Raw genomic sequence first — 20,890 nt, 5'->3', positions numbered from 1 at the left:
TTTCGTGATTGTGGAACCGAGATCCTAGGTTCTATACAGGAGCAGTTCATGGAAATCTAATTTGGCGAAGATGATACATTTTTTCTTAATTTTTTTAGAACCTTTACTGGGAATTGCCTTTTCCTTTTCACTGTATGCCTTTGTTTTCCATCTTTCATGTACGTTGAATTTTTCTGCATGCTTAATGGAGAATGGGGGTATTGATATTGAATAAGTATCCCTGAAAGTAGTATTGTATGTAGACATGTAAAGAGATGGCGTCATTTAGCATAAATAGATGTTCAGATGTTCACTACGTCGAGGAAGATTGCAAGCTTAAACGTAAGATCTCAAACTTCATAGTGCTAATACCAAGCAAATTTAGTCAGCCTCTAGTTTTGCTAGAGCGTCTTTCAAGTTTTCGCGACATGTTTGGTCTTGGAAATTTAATAATGATTGAGCAACATTTTAGATTTGAATTTGTTTAGTTTACAAGATTTTGACTGTATCAAAATGTTTAGCAACTGTATCAAAATGTGTCAACCTCAAACCCTAAATCAAAATCCCAAAACTCCAAATCCAAACCTCTAAACCCTAACTCTCAAATTCTCAATCCCGAACCCTAAATCCCGGGACTTAAATCCCGGGTCTTGGACCCTCAACCCTAAAACATAAATCTTACACTCTAAACTTTAAACACTACATCTTACACTTTACACCTAAATCCTTAAACCTTCAAACCCTACACCTTACACCACCATAAATCCTAAAAGTCCTAAACCCTAAAAACCAAAAGCCCTAAAGAACCCAAAAACTCAAACCCTAAAACCCTTTGGCAAAATATGACCGAGTCAACCTCGATTGTAATTTGGCTAGATTCAGTGGAGTTGACCTGATTGAAATTTAGTTGAGTCGGTCTTAGTCAAAATTTGGCTGAATTCAGTTGAGTTAGTCTTAATTAAAATTTGGCGAAATTCAATCCAGTCGACTCCAACCCAAATTCATACCCACTATTAGCCAATGGTCGAGACAGTTAGATTCAGACCGAAAGTCAAGATGGGCCAAATAGGGGTAATGCTCGAGACAGACCGACCTAAGGTGAATGTCGACACAACTAGCTTAGATCGAAGGTTGAGATTGATGCATTCCGAGTCGAAGGTATTGGTCAGCCTAACGTAGGTTGATTTGAGTTTAAGTTTAAGATAAGTTAGTTTAGATTAAAGGTTGAAATGAATGAATCTGAACTAAGGTCAACTTAGTCGATTTGGTCAAAGATTAAGACAAATCTATTCATACTAAAAGTTAAAGACTAACCCATCTAAACTGAAAGTCTAATAATATATTTAAAAAAGTAAGATTTTGTCTTGAAAAAAAAAGTCCATAGACTAAACTAATCCATGTGACATTTGCGGCATTTTGGTCCAAATTTTTTAAATGAAAAGTTATATGATTCTAATTTTTTTTGTCACGTGAACAAAATCCAGAGTCAAATTAACAACTGTAGTAAAAAAAGAATTTCATTAATAAATAATTTTTAAATTTACATAAGTATTTTTTTGAAATAACAAAGGACAGCTGAAAGGGATTAAGTTCATAATCCAAGACTGCATTTTAAATAATGCGCATAACACATGTTTCTTTTATTCCCGGACTCTTTTTTCTAAAAGAATCTCGTGCGTGAAGGATGTTTCTCTTACTATGTCTTCTTTCAATAATACTAACATCCAGTTTCCCCCTTAATGCATTTTTGGTTTCTTACAATGAGTGATATCATCAAATTGGCTGGTCGTTAATATTTTGCTCAAAATTAATTCCTCAATTCACTTTTGATAACTACTCTCACTAGTTTTAATCTTACTTAAAGTTTTCACATTTGTATTTCCTAGTTTAAAAACCTGGCAAATTAAAATAAGCCTATTTCAACCTTTTTTTTATGCACAAAGTTTGCCAACTGGTGCATAAATTTTACATAAAATAGAAAATTTTGTTTCCAAAAATTTAACCTCGATCCATATAAACAATTCTTAAATTTTTACTACGGATGCCGTATTACTATGTCCACTATTTCTCAAGCTAAAACCACATGTGCCACAAACAGCGATGCTTCTGATAGCATGCTGGATGGATAATTAAATATACAGGGTTAGAAAAATACGCATAGGGCCATTTATATACAAATTCCTTCAGATAATATTCGCCTGTGGTGCAATTGCATAATTAGAATTCTCCCGAGCAGAGCACCAAGCGGCTACTGCCTGCATTTGTAGAAAAAAGAATCATTTAGCCTATGATAGAGTTGATCAAGAAAAGAAAATCAAAATAATATTACTGTAAAATGACAGCAAAACTAACCATCGGTAAAAAGAAATATACAAATTCTCAAAGAAGCTCAACCAACAGTTATTTAAGTAAATTTGATTCTAATTTTCTAAAATTCTTGAGAGGTTATTGTAAAACATTGAATGATAGTGGATTGGTCTATTCAAGAAGATTAGACAACCAAATGTAGCTCTTTTGTGAGACTAAACCAATATAACTTATTGGTTCTTTTCTTCTCCTTATACTTGCCTATTGAAATTTGAATCAAAATCAATTCTTATTAATATGGAAAATTAAAGAACATTATCTTGGCATTTCTTTTGAGGTTAACAACTTTATTGAAAATTTCTATCTATAATTTAAAGAAAACACTTCATCCATTCTGAAAATTCTTTTAAAGTTCAGCTCACACCCTCCGGAACTCAATCTTTGTTTCTAATAAGATAATCATGGATATATCCATTACTACTGACCTTTTCGGCGCAGAAAAGATAAATAAGTTAAATGAAAACACACAAATTTTTGGAATTATGTAAGAAATAAAGTGAAAGCTAAATATGTCTAGTTCAAGAGAAAAAAAGAAGAGATGGAAACGAGATAGACAGATAAGTAGAAACAAGTGAAAAATAATACAATGGATCCCACCATTTAAAAACATTCTCCACTCTTTCTCTCAACCAAACAACCTTGAGTAATTTTATCCTTTTATATCCCCCATTTCTCCCCAACCAAACTGACCATAAGAAAACTAGAAGGCTCCTAATGTAGATATGTAATGCTTTGAAGGGATTTATAATAGTATTGTCACATCGGGTCATCCGCCTCAACCCGGTCCGATCCACCACGGGTTGACCACTTAGTGAACCAACCAAACCCAACTCATTTATTAGAGAGTTAAAAAGATTTGAACCCGGCTTGGCTCACCATGGGTGGTGGGATAAACAGGTCGACTCATTGGCTCACTTAATTACAAGTTTTTATTTAAAATAAAAATAAAATTATAATTTTTTTATAATTCAAATTTAAATAATTTCACTCTAAAATGATGTTAAACACCAAAGACAATTCAAAATAAAAAAAAATTAACATACAATTCAAATGTAATCCAAAAGCAAACCCAAAAGGCCAATAAATAAGTTTATAACATTGATAATTTTTGTGTCATTATCCATTTATAATATTAGAGTCTTGAATAAATAAATTTATAATATGTTGCTCTTTTGAAATATCTTTTTTTTATTTACAATACAGTAAAAAAATGTTAACTAATAATATTGAAACACAAAATAATAAATAATTAAATTAAACTATGTGGGTTGGTGAGCCAACCTAGGTGGCTTGCGGCAAAGAGACACAATGCACAAATGGTGGAGACGAGGTGTTGGTTTCTGCAACACCAATACACCAATAATGGAGACGAAGGTCGTGGTTCGCGCCACACACGAAGACAATAACAAAAGACGAGAGCGAGATAACCCAAGACCAATGATGGAGAGGGAGGTGGGAGACGGCTTCAATGGTGGTTCGCGCCACACACGAAGAGCGTAGCAAAATAGCACAACAAGACGGACCAAGACCAATGGTGGAGACGGAGATGGGAGTTTAGGATTTGAGTGAGAGAAACCAAGAAGAGAACGAAAAAAGAATGGAGAAACCACAAAAAGGATTTTTGTCTTTCTCCCTCATCCTTCCCAAAATACCCTCCAACGATACATTAAAAATTGTAAAACTCTATTTTCAAATGTTCTAATTGGCATCCATCACATGACGTTGTAAAAAAAAAGTTGACAACTTTTCGTTGTGGAAACGTTTTCCAAGTATATATTAGCATTGACACTCATTGTTTTACTTCCAATTCATCAACAATGAGTCTCCTACCTGCCTCTTTTAATTACACAAAATTCATTTTGAACCATGTATTCACTTTTCTAATTCACAAACTTCCATTCTCATATATTTACTTCAATTTTATTAAGATGATACAAAAACATTTATCTAATAAAATAAAAGTAAAAAGGGACAACTTATAATACTTAGAGTCATTCTCCCTGCACCTCACTACCCTCATCCTGCACCTCCAAAAAAAATTATAATTCCAAATGTGCCCTTTGACAGTCAACGAGGAGAGAGAAAAAGAATTGTTTAAAAATATTAATAAAATTTGAAACCCTATTTAACTCATCTCCTTCTTCCCCTGCCGCATCTCAGTAAAACCCTAGATCTACACCCCCTCCTTCCTTCCTCTTTTTCTCTCTGTCCTCTGTCTCTGGCATCCGCTGCTTTGCTCGCGTTGCTCGCTGGCGTCCAAGTTAGTAGCTTCCATCAATGTAATATATTTGTTTCCTATTATGTGCTTGGTTGGGTTCGTGGTTCGTGATTGGGTTCGTGGGTCGTGATCGGATCGGAGCTCGCTGGAGGTGCACGCCGCAATTGGAAGTGCGGCAAGGATCAGAGCCGCAGTTGGAAGTGCGGCTCGCTGGAGGTGCACGCCACATTTGGAAGTGCGGCAAGGATCAGAGCCGCAGTTGGAAGTGCGGCTTTATAAAGATAGTTTCTTCTTTCTGTGACATCACTAGTATATCTTTGTCCAATTTTTTACTCTACCCACAGCACCGATAAACATTTTTTTTTTCTGTGAGAATATGGATCTCATTTATTCTTTAATTCTCAGAAAAAAAAATACTATACAGATATTTTAGTAAAATATTTTTAACTAATAATTATTATCTCATATAATTATATAAAAATAATCCGGTTATGAGTTCTTTGTTTTTTTTTTTTTTTTGAAAAAAGTTTTTGGCAATTGGTTAAATTTACATGGATAAACTCCTACATAAGAGGATATGTGATATAGAAAAAGTTTATAATGAGAGGAGTGCATATAATATAAATAAAATATATATATTAAGAAAGTTGTTTCAAAGAAGGTGGGACTAAAATTGTATAATTGAAAGCATTAAAAAGATATCAACGCATTTCAAAGTGCGGCACCCTAAATTAAAAACGCACTTCGAAGTGCAGCGGAGTCTTTTCGCACCTCGAAGTGCGGTTGCGTACCTTCGCCGGCGCAGAGTCTTCTTCCTCTTCCTCCTGCCGTCACGCTGCTGTATCTCCAAATCTTACAATTCAATCAAATTCCAATTACAATGTACTAGACCATAAATTACTTGCTACAGTGAAAAATCATGAACAGTGCACCTAAGGGACCTCAGGGTTTATAAAGAAGGAATATTTTTGTGTTTGTGGTTGGGAGTTAGAAAAATGGTTGGGGGTTAAAAAAATTTAATTTATTAATTACCGTTTTGACTTTTTTATTAAATGAAGGGTAAATAGGTAAATTTGGAGGTGCAGGATGAGGTGAGGGAGGTGTAGGAAGATTCACTCTAATACTTAGTTTTGTCCTCTAATTCCGAGCTAAAAAAAACTCTAGTGTTATTTGGGTTGTATCTTAAGTTTGACGTGATTATATAAAATAATATATGTTAGTGAATAAATTGGATATACAATTCTTAGAATATGAATAAATTTTACAAATAATATATACAATTTTGATATATATTAGTAAAAAATGGTAGAAAATGATATATCTCTGTTTAATGTGAAAAACTAATCATGATTCACTAAAAAGGTATATTATGTCTGAATTTAAGTAAGTTGGCGGTGGTGGAAGAACTGGATAGGAAAAATAAGTCATTCTATTTGTAAGATATCTAATCAAATTCATTCAAAATTGAAAGATATATCAAATATCAGTTCTTTTTGTATATTCATTCAAAATTGAAAGATATATAAAATATCTTGAGCTCTTTTTGTATATTACATGAATGTCCGATCCATAATAACATGATTGAAATCATTTTGATCATCTTATTATACATCCATTCCTATGTCACTTCATTGTGTAAATATTTTTTACATAAATAAAACCACTAAAAATAATAATATATTATTAAATATATTTTTTTTTAAAAAAATACGTTTTCTTTTGTCCAATGTCAATATCAATACAAAGAGTTATATAAATATCAACGATTTCTTTTGTCCGATGTCAATATGAATAAAAAGATTTATATAAATATGAAACACACGTATAAAATATCAAATAATTATTAAATAAGGAAAGATATATAAATTCCAAAACTTAAACAAAATAAAGGTAAATATATATTTGGGAGATATCTACATAGCCATTCCATACGAAATTTAAAAAGTCAGAATCGGGATTAACGGTCGCAATAAAGATAGTACCATCTAATTTCAGCATCTTGTAAACTATACAAATTCAAATCTAAAATGTTACTGAATCATTATTAAATTTCCAAGAACAAACACGTCGCGAAAACTTGAAAAACTAGAGGCTGATTAAATTTACTTCGTATTAACACTCTGAAGTTTAAAATCTTGTGTGTAAGCTTGCAATCTTCCTCGACGTAGTGAACATCTGAAAATCTATGTATGCTAAATGGCCTCATCTCTTTACATGTCTAAATAAAATACTACTTTCAGGGATACTATATTCAATATCAAAACCCCATTCTCAATTAAGCATGCAGAAAAATCAACATAGATGAAGGTGGAAAACAAAGGCATACACTTAAAAAGATAAAGCAAATTCCAGTAAAGGTTCTATAAAATTAAGAAAAAATGTATCATCTTCGCCAAATTAGATTTCTATGAACTGCTCCGGTACAGAACCGAGGATATCGGTTCAACAATCACGAAATAATCGAAATACTGAATATAAATAGTGAGTAACGAATTTCCAAAAACATCATATTACCTAACATAGTTAATAAAAATATTTCTGACACTCAAACCAAAAAAGTTCCTTTCTACAAAAAAACTGATCCATATTTTACTTCCAAAGAGTAAACTAAATTGCAACACGGGGCAAAATCATAGCATCAAAAACAATAATTTAATCCCAGCCACTTGCTTGGACAGATTCGACTCCGGATGAAGGAAGAGGGATTTGTTGTGGCGGTGGAACAGCCTCGCCCCAATCTCCTGCAACTGCAATTATAACACAAAATGAATGCAAAGATCCAGCCATCACAAATGTACACGCATTTTGTATTTGCATCATGTCACAAATTAAAGATAAAAGACAACCAAAAACAAAAACTAACAGATGCAACGGTCAGTCAACATTAAAGATGACAATATACATAAAACAATAGAATACGTAAAATAACTCAGTTTAGTTTCGTGTTTATCAAAACAAATTAATGACGTACCAGGTGCATCTGTAGAGGGTGGCGCTCCCCAGTTGACGCCAGGTACAGCTGGAATAGGTTGTGGAACTGCATCTGTCCACGATTGATCAATTGTACCGGGCCACTGGCCATCAGCAGCAATAGCACCAGGATTATAGTCAGTGATGGCATAATCACCAGCAGGAGCTTCCTCCTCCTCTTGTTGCTTTGCCTCCTCTGGTTCTCTATAGAAGAACAAGTCCACCTGCATCAAACAAAAGATTAAGAAAACAAACTCCTTCAATATCCTCCCAAAAATCTGCCTCTCTCTAAATTATACCCAATAAGCTCATTAACAATGCCACTAAGAAAAGTAGACCAAGAAAATACTTACCATAACATCCCATTTGAGGCCAGGACGAATGGTACCCCTCATTTGCAACACCATCCTGGCAAGAAGCCAAAAGAGACACCCAATGCTGTGTTTGCCCTTGTTGTTGGCAGGAATCCCAATGTCCACATACCTCATGGGTGAGTCAGTGTCACAGAAAGCAATGGTTGGAATGTTTCCAAGAGCACCTTCCTTAATGGGCTGCAAAAATAAACCCATGTATGTTAAAATCACAACGCAGGCAACATCAAGGAAAGAAAAACACGAAACAAAAAAACCAAAAAAAATCATCATCCCAAGAGGTGTTGTCAGCAAAACATTGATCAACAATCCCCATTATATTCCTTAACGGAAAATTAGATTAGCTACCAAATCAAATGAAGCTAAAGTGAAACATATGCATTTCACATGTTACTGTTTAGGTAGATCATGAACCTGATGATCTGTTCTTGGATCCGTGAGGATAAGGAGGCGAGGCTCGCTAAAAGAGGTTTGGAGCTGATTGGTAAAGGTACCAGGAGTGTGCCTTCCAGCAATGGCATGAGCACCAGTGTACTGGGCAAACTTGAGAACCGCTCTCTGACCATAAGGCCGAGCAGATTGCACAATAATATCCTGAGGGTTCTCAATTGCAACGATAACCCTAGCAGCAAGTTGAAGCTTCTCCCATGTCTTACCAAGGTTGATAATGTAAATACCTAATACCAAATCCACACCACAACAAATCAAAACCATATTGCGCTCCTGTAGCTATTGCAGATTCAAAATTGTATAACACAACGCTGTTGTCTATTGTATAAAGATAGAGATAAAATAAAAATGTTAGTTACCATCGTTGCGGCGCTTGAAGATGTAGCGCTCCATTTGAAAATCACAATTTTTGGTGCCGAGGTGAACGTCGGCTGCCAACATCATCTGGATGTCGGCTTCCTTTTGAGAGAGCTGGCGCGGCGGGGCAGCGGCGTTGGTTGTGGCGGCCATGGTTACCTCTCGCAAGCTCCCAAACAAGAGCTTGAAAACCTTAGTGTTTCTGACTACAGCAAATAACCTCAGAGTGGAAACCCTAATTCGTTTCTAATATAAAGTAGAAAACCCTAATGGGTTTCACCAATGGGCTTTTTATTTTTTAGGCTAAGGCCAGTCAACAAGCAGGCTCAATTAAAAGATGAACAACCTACGAACAAGCCCAATAACAGAATGCCAACCATTGAGCAGGATCAATAAAAAATATTGTTTTGGAGAACTTTATTTTCTTGTCTAAATTTAAACTTTGTTTAAATTTAAATAGTGACTGTGATGTAAGTTCAGTACTGTAAAAAACAATATACATTGGGATAATAAAATGAGTTGATTTCTATGGTTTAACTTCTATGTTTTTTATTTACAAAATTCATCATAGCTCATAAGTTATTTATCCAAATAACATAATTTTATTGCATAAGTTATTATATTATAAATTAAATTAAATATTAATTAATTTATTATATTATAAATACATCATAGCTCATAATTTTATTGCATAAGTCATTCTAAACATGAGGTTGTTAAAAAACATTCATAACCAACAAATTAATTAATATAACAATTGTTTAAATAAGAACAAAATGTATATTTAGAAAAATAGTTGTAGAAAATAATTTTTTATAATAATCAGTATTTCTTTTATCACATTAACTACCATGTGGGTTACATCGTATAATCATATAATTTTACACATGTAAATATTTTTTTGTTATAAATGTTTAAAATTGTTATAAATATAGAAATATATTATAAATAATTGTACGAAATATTTATCATAAATCTAATTGTAATTTATATATTTAAATATTTTTTATAAATATTTAGATTACTTGTGACAATTATGTTTTATAGTAGATAACCACTTTTGATAATTATTGTATACAAAATCTTTGAAAAAAAAATGATCAGTATTTTATTTTCTTAAATTATACAAAGAAGGATATGTGTTTTGGGCCTAAAAGTAGTGTTTTATGTGAGTGAGGCCCAACAGTTTCTTAAACCCTACCTAATTCTATTTCGTTCTCTGAAACTGGTGGTTCTTCTTTTGTTCTGTATACAGCTATGGTGAAATTGAAGACCAGCAAGTCAAACAAACCAGAAGATGTTGAAATCCTCAAATCAGACGTTGCCTCCTTCGCTTCCTCGCTTGGATTATCCACATCACACTCTCACTCAGGGTTCAACGATGTCGATTTCCGCAAAACTAAGACGAACAAGCCCCCAAAGAAGCAACAACCACCTGAAAAAGCCACACCCCAAAGCATCCAGAAGCCAAAGAACAAAACTTTGAGCAAAAACAATGGACCCCACCAGAAGAGTAACCCCAAATCCGAACCCAAACCGAAACCCCCAGTTCTGTCACTGGAGAATGGTTCCAGTACGGAAAAGGGGTTCAACAAGTTCAGGAACCTGCCAAAGCTTCCTTTGATGAAAGCAATTGGTTTGGGAGTGTGGTTTGAGGACATGACGGAGTTGGAAAGGAAAGTGATTGGAGAAGGGAAGAGGGTGGAGTTAACGGATGTGGAAGCTTGGAAAGGGGTCGTGGAGAAGAAGAGGGAGTTGGGGGAGAGGTTGATGGCACAGTATGCTAATGATTATGAGTCATCAAGGGGGAAAAGTGGTGATATTAGGATGTTGGTTTCAACGCAGAGGTCCGGGACTGCTGCTGATAAAGTGTCTGCTTTTGCTGTGTTGGTGGGGGATAATCCAATGGCAAATTTGCGTTCTCTTGACGCTCTTTTGGGTAAGTTAAGAATGTTCACTGGTGGGGATAATCTAGTGTCAAAATTTCTTTCTTGTTTTCAGTATCATTAATTGGATTTTGTGATAAGTTAGTTATTCATGTCTAGTTTGAGCTATAGTTCTTACACGGGTGTTCTTCTTTTAAGTGTTTGTGGAATTGTGTTGTAGAAGTAGGTGCGCTGAAATTATGTGCAGCTATGCAATAACAATTATGAGTGTTGCACTTGCTATTAATTTCATCTGCAGCTATGCAATAACAATTTTATGATCTTGCTTCTCAATTATGTGTTACCAGTGAGACTGACTCTCTCACTATATTCATACTCAATTATGTGTTACCAGTGAGACTGACTCTCTCACTATATTCATACCGTGTCTTTACAGTTGAGCTATTGACAGTGTTTCTTGTTTAAACTAGGAATGGTGACATCCAAGGTTGGGAAGCGGCATGCCTTGACAGGTTTTGAAGCACTGCAAGAATTATTTATTGCAAGGTGTGCATTTTTCCACTCCCCTGTGAAAAATTATTTTATCATTGAAATATAATTCATAGAGCTTTCAAAAAAAGTTGTAAGAATGGGATTTAATCTATGGAACTGGAAAATAATTCTCCAAGGTTTAAAAGATCCCTACCACTCTCATTCTATATATACAAGAAAGTTTAATACAAAATACATGATAAATAGAATAATCCTAATCCTAAACACGATATAATCATGATAAATAAGACGTGATAATAATTATTCTAACATGACTAAAGTTTTAGAATGTTGTCAAATTTGAAAGATAATAATATATTTCTGTCTTTCTCCTTTGCACACATCTCGTGTTACTCTCCCAACAGGCCCGTTATTCTAATATTACATGTAAAGTACTTTTGCGGTTTGCAAATTTTTGAAAGTTTTCATTCAACTGACTTTCTTGCGTAGCATTAAAACACGTGATGCCTCAGACTTTCAGCGCTCTGACCAGATACGTTATTTTCTCTATTTTTCTTGCAGCTTATTACCAGATCGTAAATTGAAGACCTTGATACAGCAACCCCTAAATCATCTTCCTGAAACTAAAGATGGTTACTCTCTTCTCCTTTTCTGGTATTGGGAGGAGTGTTTGAAGCAGAGGTATGTGTGATAACACTATTCATTTTCACATTTTTATCTTAAATCAATTTCTATGATTTGACTTGGTTACAAATTTCTCACGCAAATTATATTCTCATAGCGTGTTTTGTTTCGTAAACTTTGGATGCTTTCTGTACATTTTAATTATGTGCTCCATTATAATAAGAATAGTTGAACTCTAGTTAGCATTTAGTCACTTTAATTGGTATTTTGTTTGAGGAGCCATAATATTGCCTTGGAAAAATAGGAGAAATGATTTTAGGCCTACTTATAGCTGTATCACCGAGTCCAAACTTCTTACATCACTTTTCTACGCATTTTACCTGAGGAATATTTCTAATTATCAATGAGACCCATTTTACAGTCCACTCAAGCTCTTTTGTTAGTGATGCACTGAATAGCTTTTGACGTCTCAGGTATGAACGTTTTGTTGTTGCCCTTGAAGAAGCATCTCGTGATATGCTACCAGCTCTGAAAAACAAGGCGTTAAAGGTTGGTTTTCTGTTCATACTTTGTTCCTTTTGTTTTTTTCTGGGTTCCCATTCCCCTCCAAGTTACAAAGTGACTCAATATTACTATAGCAAAAGGTTTGCTACTATAATCAACTTAATAAACTGAAAATTTTTGTCTTAACTACTGGTGGATACTTGAAAGTTCTTATTCATAATAAATAATAGGAAATTTTTTTTTCCTCAATCGGTTTTATCTTTTTTAAGAACGGTTTTGTAATTTATGTTATGTGAAGATATTTAGGGCGTCCTTGATTAAACAACTTAATCAAAGCATTATTTATTTCGAAAGTTAAATCATGAAGCTTGATGGAATATACTAAAAATGTATATTTAGTAAGTTTTTTGCATGAATCTTATTAAATAAGCTAAAAAAGCTTATGAGATGGGCACGAGCTTAAATAAGATCTTATCTTCACCTTGTTGTAACATGTTCTCAGATGTATTGAATGTATTGTTGTTAATATCTTCACCTTTGTTGCTTGCAGGCCATATATGTGCTACTGAGTCGGAAGTCAGAGCAAGAACGCAAACTACTTTCTGCACTTGTTAATAAAGTGAGTTGACAGTGACCTATGTCCAGTTTTCATTTATTGTGTTTCTTCTTCACGTGGTCAAGTTACAATAAAATTACAATAGCCGGTTATAGAACTACTACATTCTGTTACTAAGACTGTTTTATTTTATGTGGCTTCTCTCTCTTTTACTTTGTTGATGGGTGGTTTTGATATTGCTTCAGCTTGGTGATCCAGATAATAAAGCAGCATCTAATGCTGACTTTCATTTATCCAACCTTTTGTCTGACCACCCAAACATGAAGGTATGAACATTTATCAATGTGTCTATTGTTTCAACCTTTGTCTTCAGCTTTGGGGGTATCTATAAATGATTTTTTAGCTAATATTTAGAGTTTAAGCCAATATTTGTAGTTTATTGATATCACTAAGTAATTGATAGTAAGATAAATACTTGAAGGAACTTTGCAGGCTGAAAAGTTTTCATGCCTGCATGACTTCTTTTATCTCATTTTCCTTTAAAGAATATATTGACTATTTACGTTTTGGGGTTTCATGATATTTGGCAATGATTCACATTAACGTTTAGGCTCCCTTTTACCTCTTAATTTGTTTTAGCTACTGATTTATTTTCTTGTTAATTTTTCTATACAGGCTGTGGTTATTGACGAGGTGGATTCTTTTCTTTTCCGGCCTCATTTAGGACCACGATCACAGTACCACGCTGTATGTACTATAGTTTGATCCTCACCTTTTCTTACATCATTTTCTGCAAAGTAGGAGTCACTGTGTATTTTTTTACCTTTTGTTGTTACTTGATCAATGAAAATATTATGCATCGTATAATATATCTGTTTGAAACCACTTTTCTGTGGTTTCTGAAATGGCCCTTCAATTTTAGATTACTTTCTTAAATTAAATTTTCTTAAACTGGTCTGTTCGAAGAATCTCATTGGCTGCTTTTTCTACTTTCGTAGATTAATTTCTTGAGCCAAATCCGCCTAACAAATAAAGGAGATGGACCTAAAGTGGCAAAACGTCTTATAGATGTATATTTTGCTTTGTTTAAGGTATTGGTTTTTCTTTCCTTGAAGCTTTTCTTATCTGAAATATTATGACTTTGTTTACTCAAGCTAAAAAATAATTGAACGGGAAAATATTTACAATTGGACACCTTCAGGTTTTAATCACAAATGCAACCAGTAACCAGAAGCTTGATAAAAGCGGCAAGGGCAAGGGCAAGGGCAAGGGAAATGCAAAAGAGGACAAGTCAAAAGAGTTATCAGAATCACATGTGGAATTGGACTCTCGGCTTTTATCAGTTCTCCTAACTGTAAATATGATAATAATATATGTTAATATTTGTGACCTTTTTTATCATGTTAAATTCAGTTGTAATCTGGTATTTCATTTGGTATTGGCATAGGGCGTGAATAGAACATTTCCTTTCGTCTCAAGTAATGAAGCTGATGACATTGTTGAAGTCCAAACACCAGTACTTTTCCAACTGGTAATTACTAATTTGTTAGCAAATAAAAACTGTATGCAGTATGTTACTTTTCCAACTGGTAATTACTAATTTGTTAGCAAATAAAAACTGTATGTAGTATGTTATGGTTGCATTAGTATTCATCATTACTTCGATATCTTAAGGTTTAAGGTTCTGCAAACTTGCAGGTTCATTCTAAGAATTTTAATGTAGGTGTTCAAGCACTGATGCTTCTTGATAAAATTTCATCCAAAAATCAGATAGCCAGTGATCGGTTTTACCGTGCTTTGTATTCCAAACTTTTGCTTCCAGCTGCCATGTATACATCCAAGGCAAGAAAACTTTTTTTTTTCTTACATTTTCTTTTGATAAAAATATGGGTGCTTATACTATTCTTCAATAATCTGTAGAATTTTCTAATGTGTTTGTCCTCAGGCAGAAATGTTTATTGCACTTCTCCTCCGAGCAATGAAAAAGGATGTTAATTTAAAGCGTGTAGCAGCATTTTCTAAACGTCTAATGCAGGTGATTATTAAACTGCCCTTTCTCTACGTTTTTCTTCTTACACATACTACTGAACATTTGTTTTTTCAGATTGCACTTCAGCAGCCACCACAATATGCCTGTGCTTGCCTTTTTCTTCTTTCCGAACTTCTTAAAGCCAGACCACCTTTATGGTAATTGCTTTTTCTTTCACTGCCATTGCCACTACTTTTATGTTAGTGTGAAAAACATATATTTCCTATAGTCATAAGTCTGCACTGAGAATTTTGTGACAGGATTCTTCCATAACACATTTGACCAGATAACACATTTGACCAGAAAAAAGTGTAAAATAATTCTAGACACACTTGAGAATTAAAGTATAAAATAATCCTAGAAGGCTTAATTGATCTCTCTTATAATCTTTTCTATTTATAAGAATAAATTGATACAAGAGTATATAATAGATAGGGTAACCTAGACATAATATAATCATGAAAAATAGAATAACCCTAAACATAATATAATCATGATAGAGTAACGTTAGACACTATAATGATAATATAATGATGATAAATAGAGGATATTCTAACACCATCTTCTCTTCATTTGTAGGAATATGGTGTTGCAGAACGAGTCTCTAGATGATGAACTTGAACACTTTGAAGATGTTATAGAACCTGATAATGAACCCAGCTCTTTATCAAATAAACAAAAGGATGATGTTGCAGTTGCAAAGAATGGCGAGGACCCCAATGCTGACGCCAGTTCTTCAGAGAGTGAAGATGATCTTCCTGCAGCTTCTGAAGATGATGATTCTGATGACGATGGTTCAGAGGATGCGGGATTTCTGCTTGCAAAGGATGAAACTGTTCATAAGGAATCAAAAAAATCAAAATCTGTATCTAATAATGAAAGTTCACAGTCACAATTATCTGCTGAGAAGTCTTCCCTTCGTGGAGGCTACGATCCACGACACAGAGAGCCTTCGTACTGGTAATTATTCGATTTTGCAACTAGTCGTCATTTCAGATATTAATATATACAATTTTTTTTTCCATTGTTTGCTCAAAGCAATTTCATGTGGAACTGTTACAATGAAAAAACACAAGGTGGGGTATTTATTTCGGAAGATAAAATCTTCTTAAAACTGACCAATGAAAAAGGCAGCATCTTTAGAGATTGTGATGCATGTATTTGTATTTTAAAAGTTCATTTTCTCATTTAGAGCCAGATCTTTCTGTGACATTTTTATCTTGTACATCGTACGTTACATATTTTCTTCATCCTATAGCAATGCAGACCGTGTAAGTTGGTGGGAGTTAATGGTGCTTGCTTCACATGTACATCCTTCAGTTTCTACCATGGCCCAAACTCTTCTTTCCGGTGCCAATATTGTCTATAATGGAAATCCATTAAATGATCTCTCCATGACAGCTTTCCTAGACAAATTCATGGAGAAAAAACCCAAGCAAAGCACATGGCATGGTGGTTCTCAGATTGAACCTGCCAAGCAGGTAAAAGTGTAGACTTTTCAATCTAGTAATGTCCCATTCTCTTATCTAGCCTCCTGATTCAGCTTGTTAACTGGTTTCTTTATTTTGCAGATGGATGTCAATAATCAATTGATTGGGGCAGAAATTCTTTCACTAGCGGAGGCAGATGTGCCCCCCGAGGATCTTGTCTTCCACAAGTTCTACACAAACAAAATGAGCTCTACTACTAAATCGAAGAAAAAGAAAAAGAAGTCAGCTGATGAGGAGGCAGCCGAGGAGTTGTTTGATATTGATGATGGTGAGGTTGATGGTGGGGATGAGAGTGATAATGAAGAGATAGAGAATCTGTTGGATTCTACTGATCCATCTTTGGGACCAGACACTGACTATGATTATGATGATTTGGATGAAGTTGCCGGTGAGGAAGATGAGGACTTGATTGGTGATGTTAGTGACGGTGAGATGGATATGGATATACCCGCTGATATAGGGGAGGAAGATGATGCTCCAACTGACGATGTTGGCAGTGATGATAATGCTGATGCTGATGCCATTGATATTGAGATCGGAGATGTTGATGATGGCTCTGATGGTGATGGGGAGGAAGTTGGCAGAAGAAAACGAAAACATAAAAGTGGTGGTAAGAAAGGTGTATCTCCATTTGCAAGTTATGAAGAGTTTGAGCATCTAATGGAAGATGATGACCACACTGAGAAGAAAGCTTCCCCTAAGAAAAACAAGTCAACCAAATCGAAGAAAAGAAAAAAGTAAATTAGCTGCATTGACCGAGACAAAAGATGGCTATGGCCAGATTGAGTTTTAGGAATGCATCAACAGTTTTGTTATAACAATTTTTGAGAAATTCCATATCAGGCAAGGAAGTATCACCATGTTATTCTTGTATGCTATCAGTTTTGACTGCTTCTAAATTGTATTGCTTGTGGCTGTTTAATTTAATGGCCCATTATCAATCCATATCTTCATTTGGATGTATCTTTTGTGCAATATACAATTTAGTCAACCAAAAATCAAATTTCAATTTATTAGTGGTTTTGTTATCTATCATCTTTGGTGGCAATCGTACAATTTTAAATTCTGATAAAAATGTCAAGTATAGATCAAAATGAAGTGTTTGATGAAGATTCACCATTGATCACATTTCATTACACTATTCAAGATCACATAAACACTCTAAACTCATGCAATAGCAACTTGAACAGATTTGGATTTTGGAGGAGGGTGCTTCCCAACAACTACAGTGAGAACCCCATTTTCGCATTTAGCTGTGATTGCAGACACATCGGCATTCTCAGGCAAACGGAACTTCCTCAGCAAATTCTGAGGCCCTCTCCTCTCCAGCCTAAGATACTTGCACCCTTCATCATCTCCATCATGGCGTTTCCTCTTCCCATTGCTTCGTATCACAAGTGTCTTCTCATCTTCAACTGTCACCTGCAAGCAAAATGCATATACATTTCAACACATCATCACACTTTTAACACAATCTCCAATTTCTTATACACACACTAGAAAGGAAGAACATTGGGATGATGAGGCATCATGTCATGTACCTGAATTTCAGACTTCGAGAGACCAGGAACATCCATGAAGAATATAAATTCCTTCGCAGTGTCTAAAATGTCCACTGGAATGATGCTAGAAACCCCTCTGTTCTCATGGTGGTCATGGGCACGAGAAGAAGGAAACATGAACTTTTCCATGGTTTCAGGAATATTGAAGAGGTTGTTCACTGCAGCCGCCAAATCCACGTTTAACGAATCACCAACTCTGCTCATCTTCGTTTCTCACACGCCAATGCAACCCACAAAAACTCAGATTCTGAATTCACCACCCAATAAAAAAAACAACCTCAGAAAACATAAACATACAAGAGAAAAACATCATTGAATTTACCAACCTTAGTTTGTGCTCTCCGAGAATCTAGAAAGGATTATCTTTTTCGGATTAAGTTAGTTGAGTGATGGTCAGTGCAGAAAATATAAATAGAAGAATTTTGAGAAGAGTTAAGAAAGATCTAGAGTAATTGTCCACACCTTCTGGAAACATCCTCTTCATTTTTGTTCACACGTGGAATTCTCTGGACAGTTGTAGAAAGTTAACGCTCTTTTTCTCTCTATGTACGTGTCAAAATCACATTTAGTTCTCCATGCACTTTACTATAACAAAATATTGCATGTTCATAATTTTATAACAAGTTTTGTCTCTATTATGATCATACCTTTTAGTTCCACTCCTTCATTAATCTCTTATCAAATTGGTTAATTCTATGAAATTAGCTCCATGGCAAGAGAGAAATTAAGCTTTTCTTAATATTTCGATTTCACTTTGTGACAATCATTAAAACCTTGTAAAACACATAAATAAAATAATAATTTTCAATTTTAGAAAAAGTAAAAACAGATAATTTATTTCGCATAAATCAAAATAAAAAAAAAATCATTTTATCAGACTTAAAAGACTGTGTAAGCCTAGTAACATACATTAACTTTAAACAATCATAAAAATGGAAGGGTTAGTATCCTACTGATCTGCATAATTGTTTCATAAACAAATGGTAAAGAAATAAGAAAAACCCAAAAATAAAATCTGGACACTTCTTCCACCTCCATATATTTCTCTCTACACCCCCAAATTAAAAAAACTCTAATCTTACTCTTTTGGACTGTAGAATCTATAAATTAAAAATGATTTCCAAACTCGTATAATTTGAAAATAAAAAAAAGATTTAAAAAAATTATTTTTTGGATTGTATAATAGAAAAATAAAAATTTAATTTTAAATCATGTAATCTAAAAACTCTTTTTTTTTCTTAATATTTTTTGTTTTTACATTATATAACTTGGAATTTATTTTTTACTTTTTAATTGTACGATCTGATAATTATTGTTTTTTAAAAAAATAACTTCTAAATTTTTTAATTCAGAAAGTGAAAAATGACAATTTAAAATACATTTTTTTATTTTGGATTACACAGTCTAAAATGACAAAAATGAGATGTTTCTTTAATGTGGGGTGCAAAAATAAATATGCGAAGGTGTAAGAAGAAACTGGTTGTAAACCATTAGGGTGTTGCTCCCTCCACCACCACACCTTTCTCCCTCCACCTCCCCTTTACTATTTTGCCCCTAAGTAAAATTTTATTTTTAGGGTTATTATTTTTTAATTTTACCCATTCACAACTTATTCCACTAATAACCTATTCTAGTCCCCTACATGAGTAAAATACTTTTCTTTCATTTTAACATTATAGTTCTTCCACTTTTTCTTTCGTTGTTGTAGATACAAGTTGCAAAGGTTGATGGTGGTGGAAAGAATTATGAAGCAGTCTCCCTCTCATGGTGCAGTGTGTGTGGTGCTTCCTCCAGGTGCGTATTCGAATAGACTTTCAAATAAAACCCTAAAATAAAAAACATAACCTCTAAACGGTGACATCCTTCAACGGATGTCAACATCCGTTTAAGGTAAAACGGATGTCGACATCCGTTTTTCTTAAACAGATGTTGACATCCGTTTTTCTTAAACAGATGTTGACATCCGTTGAAGGATGTCACCTCCGTTTAAAGGTTATATTTTTTATTTTAGGGTTTGTTTTATTAGTTTATTCTTTATTTTGGAGATATTTTAATAATTTAATTTAAATGTTTTGATTTATTATTTTTGAATATATTTTTAATGTATTTTAATAATGTAAGGAAAATGAAGAAGAAATAAACGGAGGAGGAGAAGTGAAACGAAGAAGACAAATGGAGTTGCAGAGTAAAACGGAAGACAAATTGTTAAACGGAAATGAGAGGTGGAAAGATTGGGTGCAGGAAGTAAAGTAGGAGAACTAGGTTTGAAATAAATTAAAATAGTAAAAGTAAAAAGTTTTAATCTGAGCATATAATTGAAATTAAAGAAAATTGAGAAAGTGGAGGGAAAAAAGTGCGGTGATGAAGGAAGTAACACCCAAACCATTATGTTAGTTATCATGTACAGTTGAATTTGGAGCATTGACTCAATTAATCCTTTCATGCCATTATAATTTTAACTTACAATCTTGTTAATTTTGTAATATGGACTATATGGAAATACAATTTTTTTTATATTCTAAATTATATTTTTTGGAACACAAAAAATACATTTTGAAATATTTATTCAGAATACGAATGTGTTTTAAATTGTACATTTATTTAAAAAATTGTTTTTTGAATTATACATTGTAAAATATAAAATAAAAAATACATTACAAAATAAAAAAGTTATATTCTCAATTGTATAATTTAAAATATAAAAATTTATAAATGTGTAAGGTGGTGATTTAAAAAAAAAATTGCTGAATATAGACTCAAAGTGATGGATGATTTAACTATATTGATTGACCACTCTTTTTATAAAACCATACATGACAAAGATACATGTTCATGTTGTTGATGACAAAATTTGCTTAGAACTCAAAAGTTTTGAAGTTAATTGAGAGAAAAAAGAGGACAATTTTCATATGAGGTGTTTGACAATGACATGAGTTTTCTTTCTTCTTTTTTTTTCTTCTAAGTTTTGTGGATGAAACATGTGCAGTGACAATGTTTGGGGAAAAAATTGGAATAGTGAAAATAGTTAAGATTAT

At 33.7% G+C, this 20,890-nt stretch overlaps 3 protein-coding genes across 3 annotated transcripts; 1 reads left to right on the top strand and 2 right to left on the bottom strand.

Annotated features, from left to right (window-relative positions):
- Positions 1-7,057: 7,057 nt before the first annotated feature.
- LOC108346413 (40S ribosomal protein SA) lies at positions 7,058-8,949 on the bottom strand. The gene is made up of 5 exons (XM_052868433.1): positions 8,715-8,949; positions 8,320-8,582; positions 7,888-8,085; positions 7,536-7,758; positions 7,058-7,311 (listed from the first exon to the last, which is right to left on the bottom strand). Exons 1-5 carry the CDS (start codon positions 8,863-8,865, stop codon positions 7,217-7,219), a joined length of 930 nt encoding a protein of 309 aa, XP_052724393.1. The 5' UTR covers positions 8,866-8,949; the 3' UTR covers positions 7,058-7,216.
- A 906-nt stretch (positions 8,950-9,855) lies between these two features.
- On the top strand, positions 9,856-17,328 carry LOC108347533 (protein SLOW WALKER 2). The gene is made up of 16 exons (XM_017586838.2): positions 9,856-10,651; positions 11,069-11,144; positions 11,652-11,771; positions 12,188-12,263; positions 12,769-12,837; positions 13,020-13,100; positions 13,450-13,521; positions 13,773-13,865; positions 13,976-14,128; positions 14,222-14,305; positions 14,473-14,616; positions 14,720-14,809; positions 14,879-14,961; positions 15,383-15,763; positions 16,062-16,284; positions 16,375-17,328. Exons 1-16 carry the CDS (start codon positions 9,970-9,972, stop codon positions 17,032-17,034), a joined length of 3,087 nt encoding a protein of 1,028 aa, XP_017442327.1. The 5' UTR covers positions 9,856-9,969; the 3' UTR covers positions 17,035-17,328.
- Positions 17,329-17,375: 47 nt separating this feature from the next.
- Positions 17,376-18,327, bottom strand: LOC108347534 (17.4 kDa class III heat shock protein). Its single transcript, XM_017586839.2, has 3 exons — positions 18,182-18,327; positions 17,835-18,102; positions 17,376-17,715 (listed from the first exon to the last, which is right to left on the bottom strand). The coding sequence occupies exons 2-3, from the start codon at positions 18,057-18,059 to the stop codon at positions 17,461-17,463; spliced, it is 480 nt and encodes a 159-aa protein (XP_017442328.1). The 5' UTR covers positions 18,060-18,102; positions 18,182-18,327; the 3' UTR covers positions 17,376-17,460.
- Positions 18,328-20,890: the final 2,563 nt, after the last annotated feature.

Source organism: Vigna angularis, chromosome 9 (assembly GCF_016808095.1).
Source record: "Vigna angularis cultivar LongXiaoDou No.4 chromosome 9, ASM1680809v1, whole genome shotgun sequence".
In the NCBI taxonomy this organism is placed as follows: domain Eukaryota; kingdom Viridiplantae; phylum Streptophyta; class Magnoliopsida; order Fabales; family Fabaceae; genus Vigna; species Vigna angularis.
The sequence above is the reverse complement of the archived record's forward strand: the minus strand, read 5'-3'. Positions and strand labels throughout refer to the sequence as shown.

What these genes read in the sequence shown, in the direction of transcription:
- LOC108346413 (XM_052868433.1), bottom strand. Translation starts at nt 8,865, where the DNA reads ATGGCCGCCACAACCAACGCCGCTGCCCCGCCGCGCCAGCTCTCTCAA. An exon ending in CTTCAAGCGCCGCAACGATG is followed by an intron (nt 8,583 to 8,714) that starts GTAACTAACATT and finishes ATTTGGTATTAG; the next exon opens with GTATTTACATTATCAACCTT. An exon ending in ATCCAAGAACAGATCATCAG is followed by an intron (nt 8,086 to 8,319) that starts GTTCATGATCTA and finishes TTATTTTTGCAG; the next exon opens with CCCATTAAGGAAGGTGCTCT.
- LOC108347533 (XM_017586838.2), top strand. Translation starts at nt 9,970, where the DNA reads ATGGTGAAATTGAAGACCAGCAAGTCAAACAAACCAGAAGATGTTGAA. An exon ending in CACGATCACAGTACCACGCT is followed by an intron (nt 13,522 to 13,772) that starts GTATGTACTATA and finishes CTACTTTCGTAG; the next exon opens with ATTAATTTCTTGAGCCAAAT. An exon ending in AAAGCCAGACCACCTTTATG is followed by an intron (nt 14,962 to 15,382) that starts GTAATTGCTTTT and finishes CTTCATTTGTAG; the next exon opens with GAATATGGTGTTGCAGAACG.
- LOC108347534 (XM_017586839.2), bottom strand. Translation starts at nt 18,059, where the DNA reads ATGAGCAGAGTTGGTGATTCGTTAAACGTGGATTTGGCGGCTGCAGTG. An exon ending in TCTCGAAGTCTGAAATTCAG is followed by an intron (nt 17,716 to 17,834) that starts GTACATGACATG and finishes TTTTGCTTGCAG; the next exon opens with GTGACAGTTGAAGATGAGAA.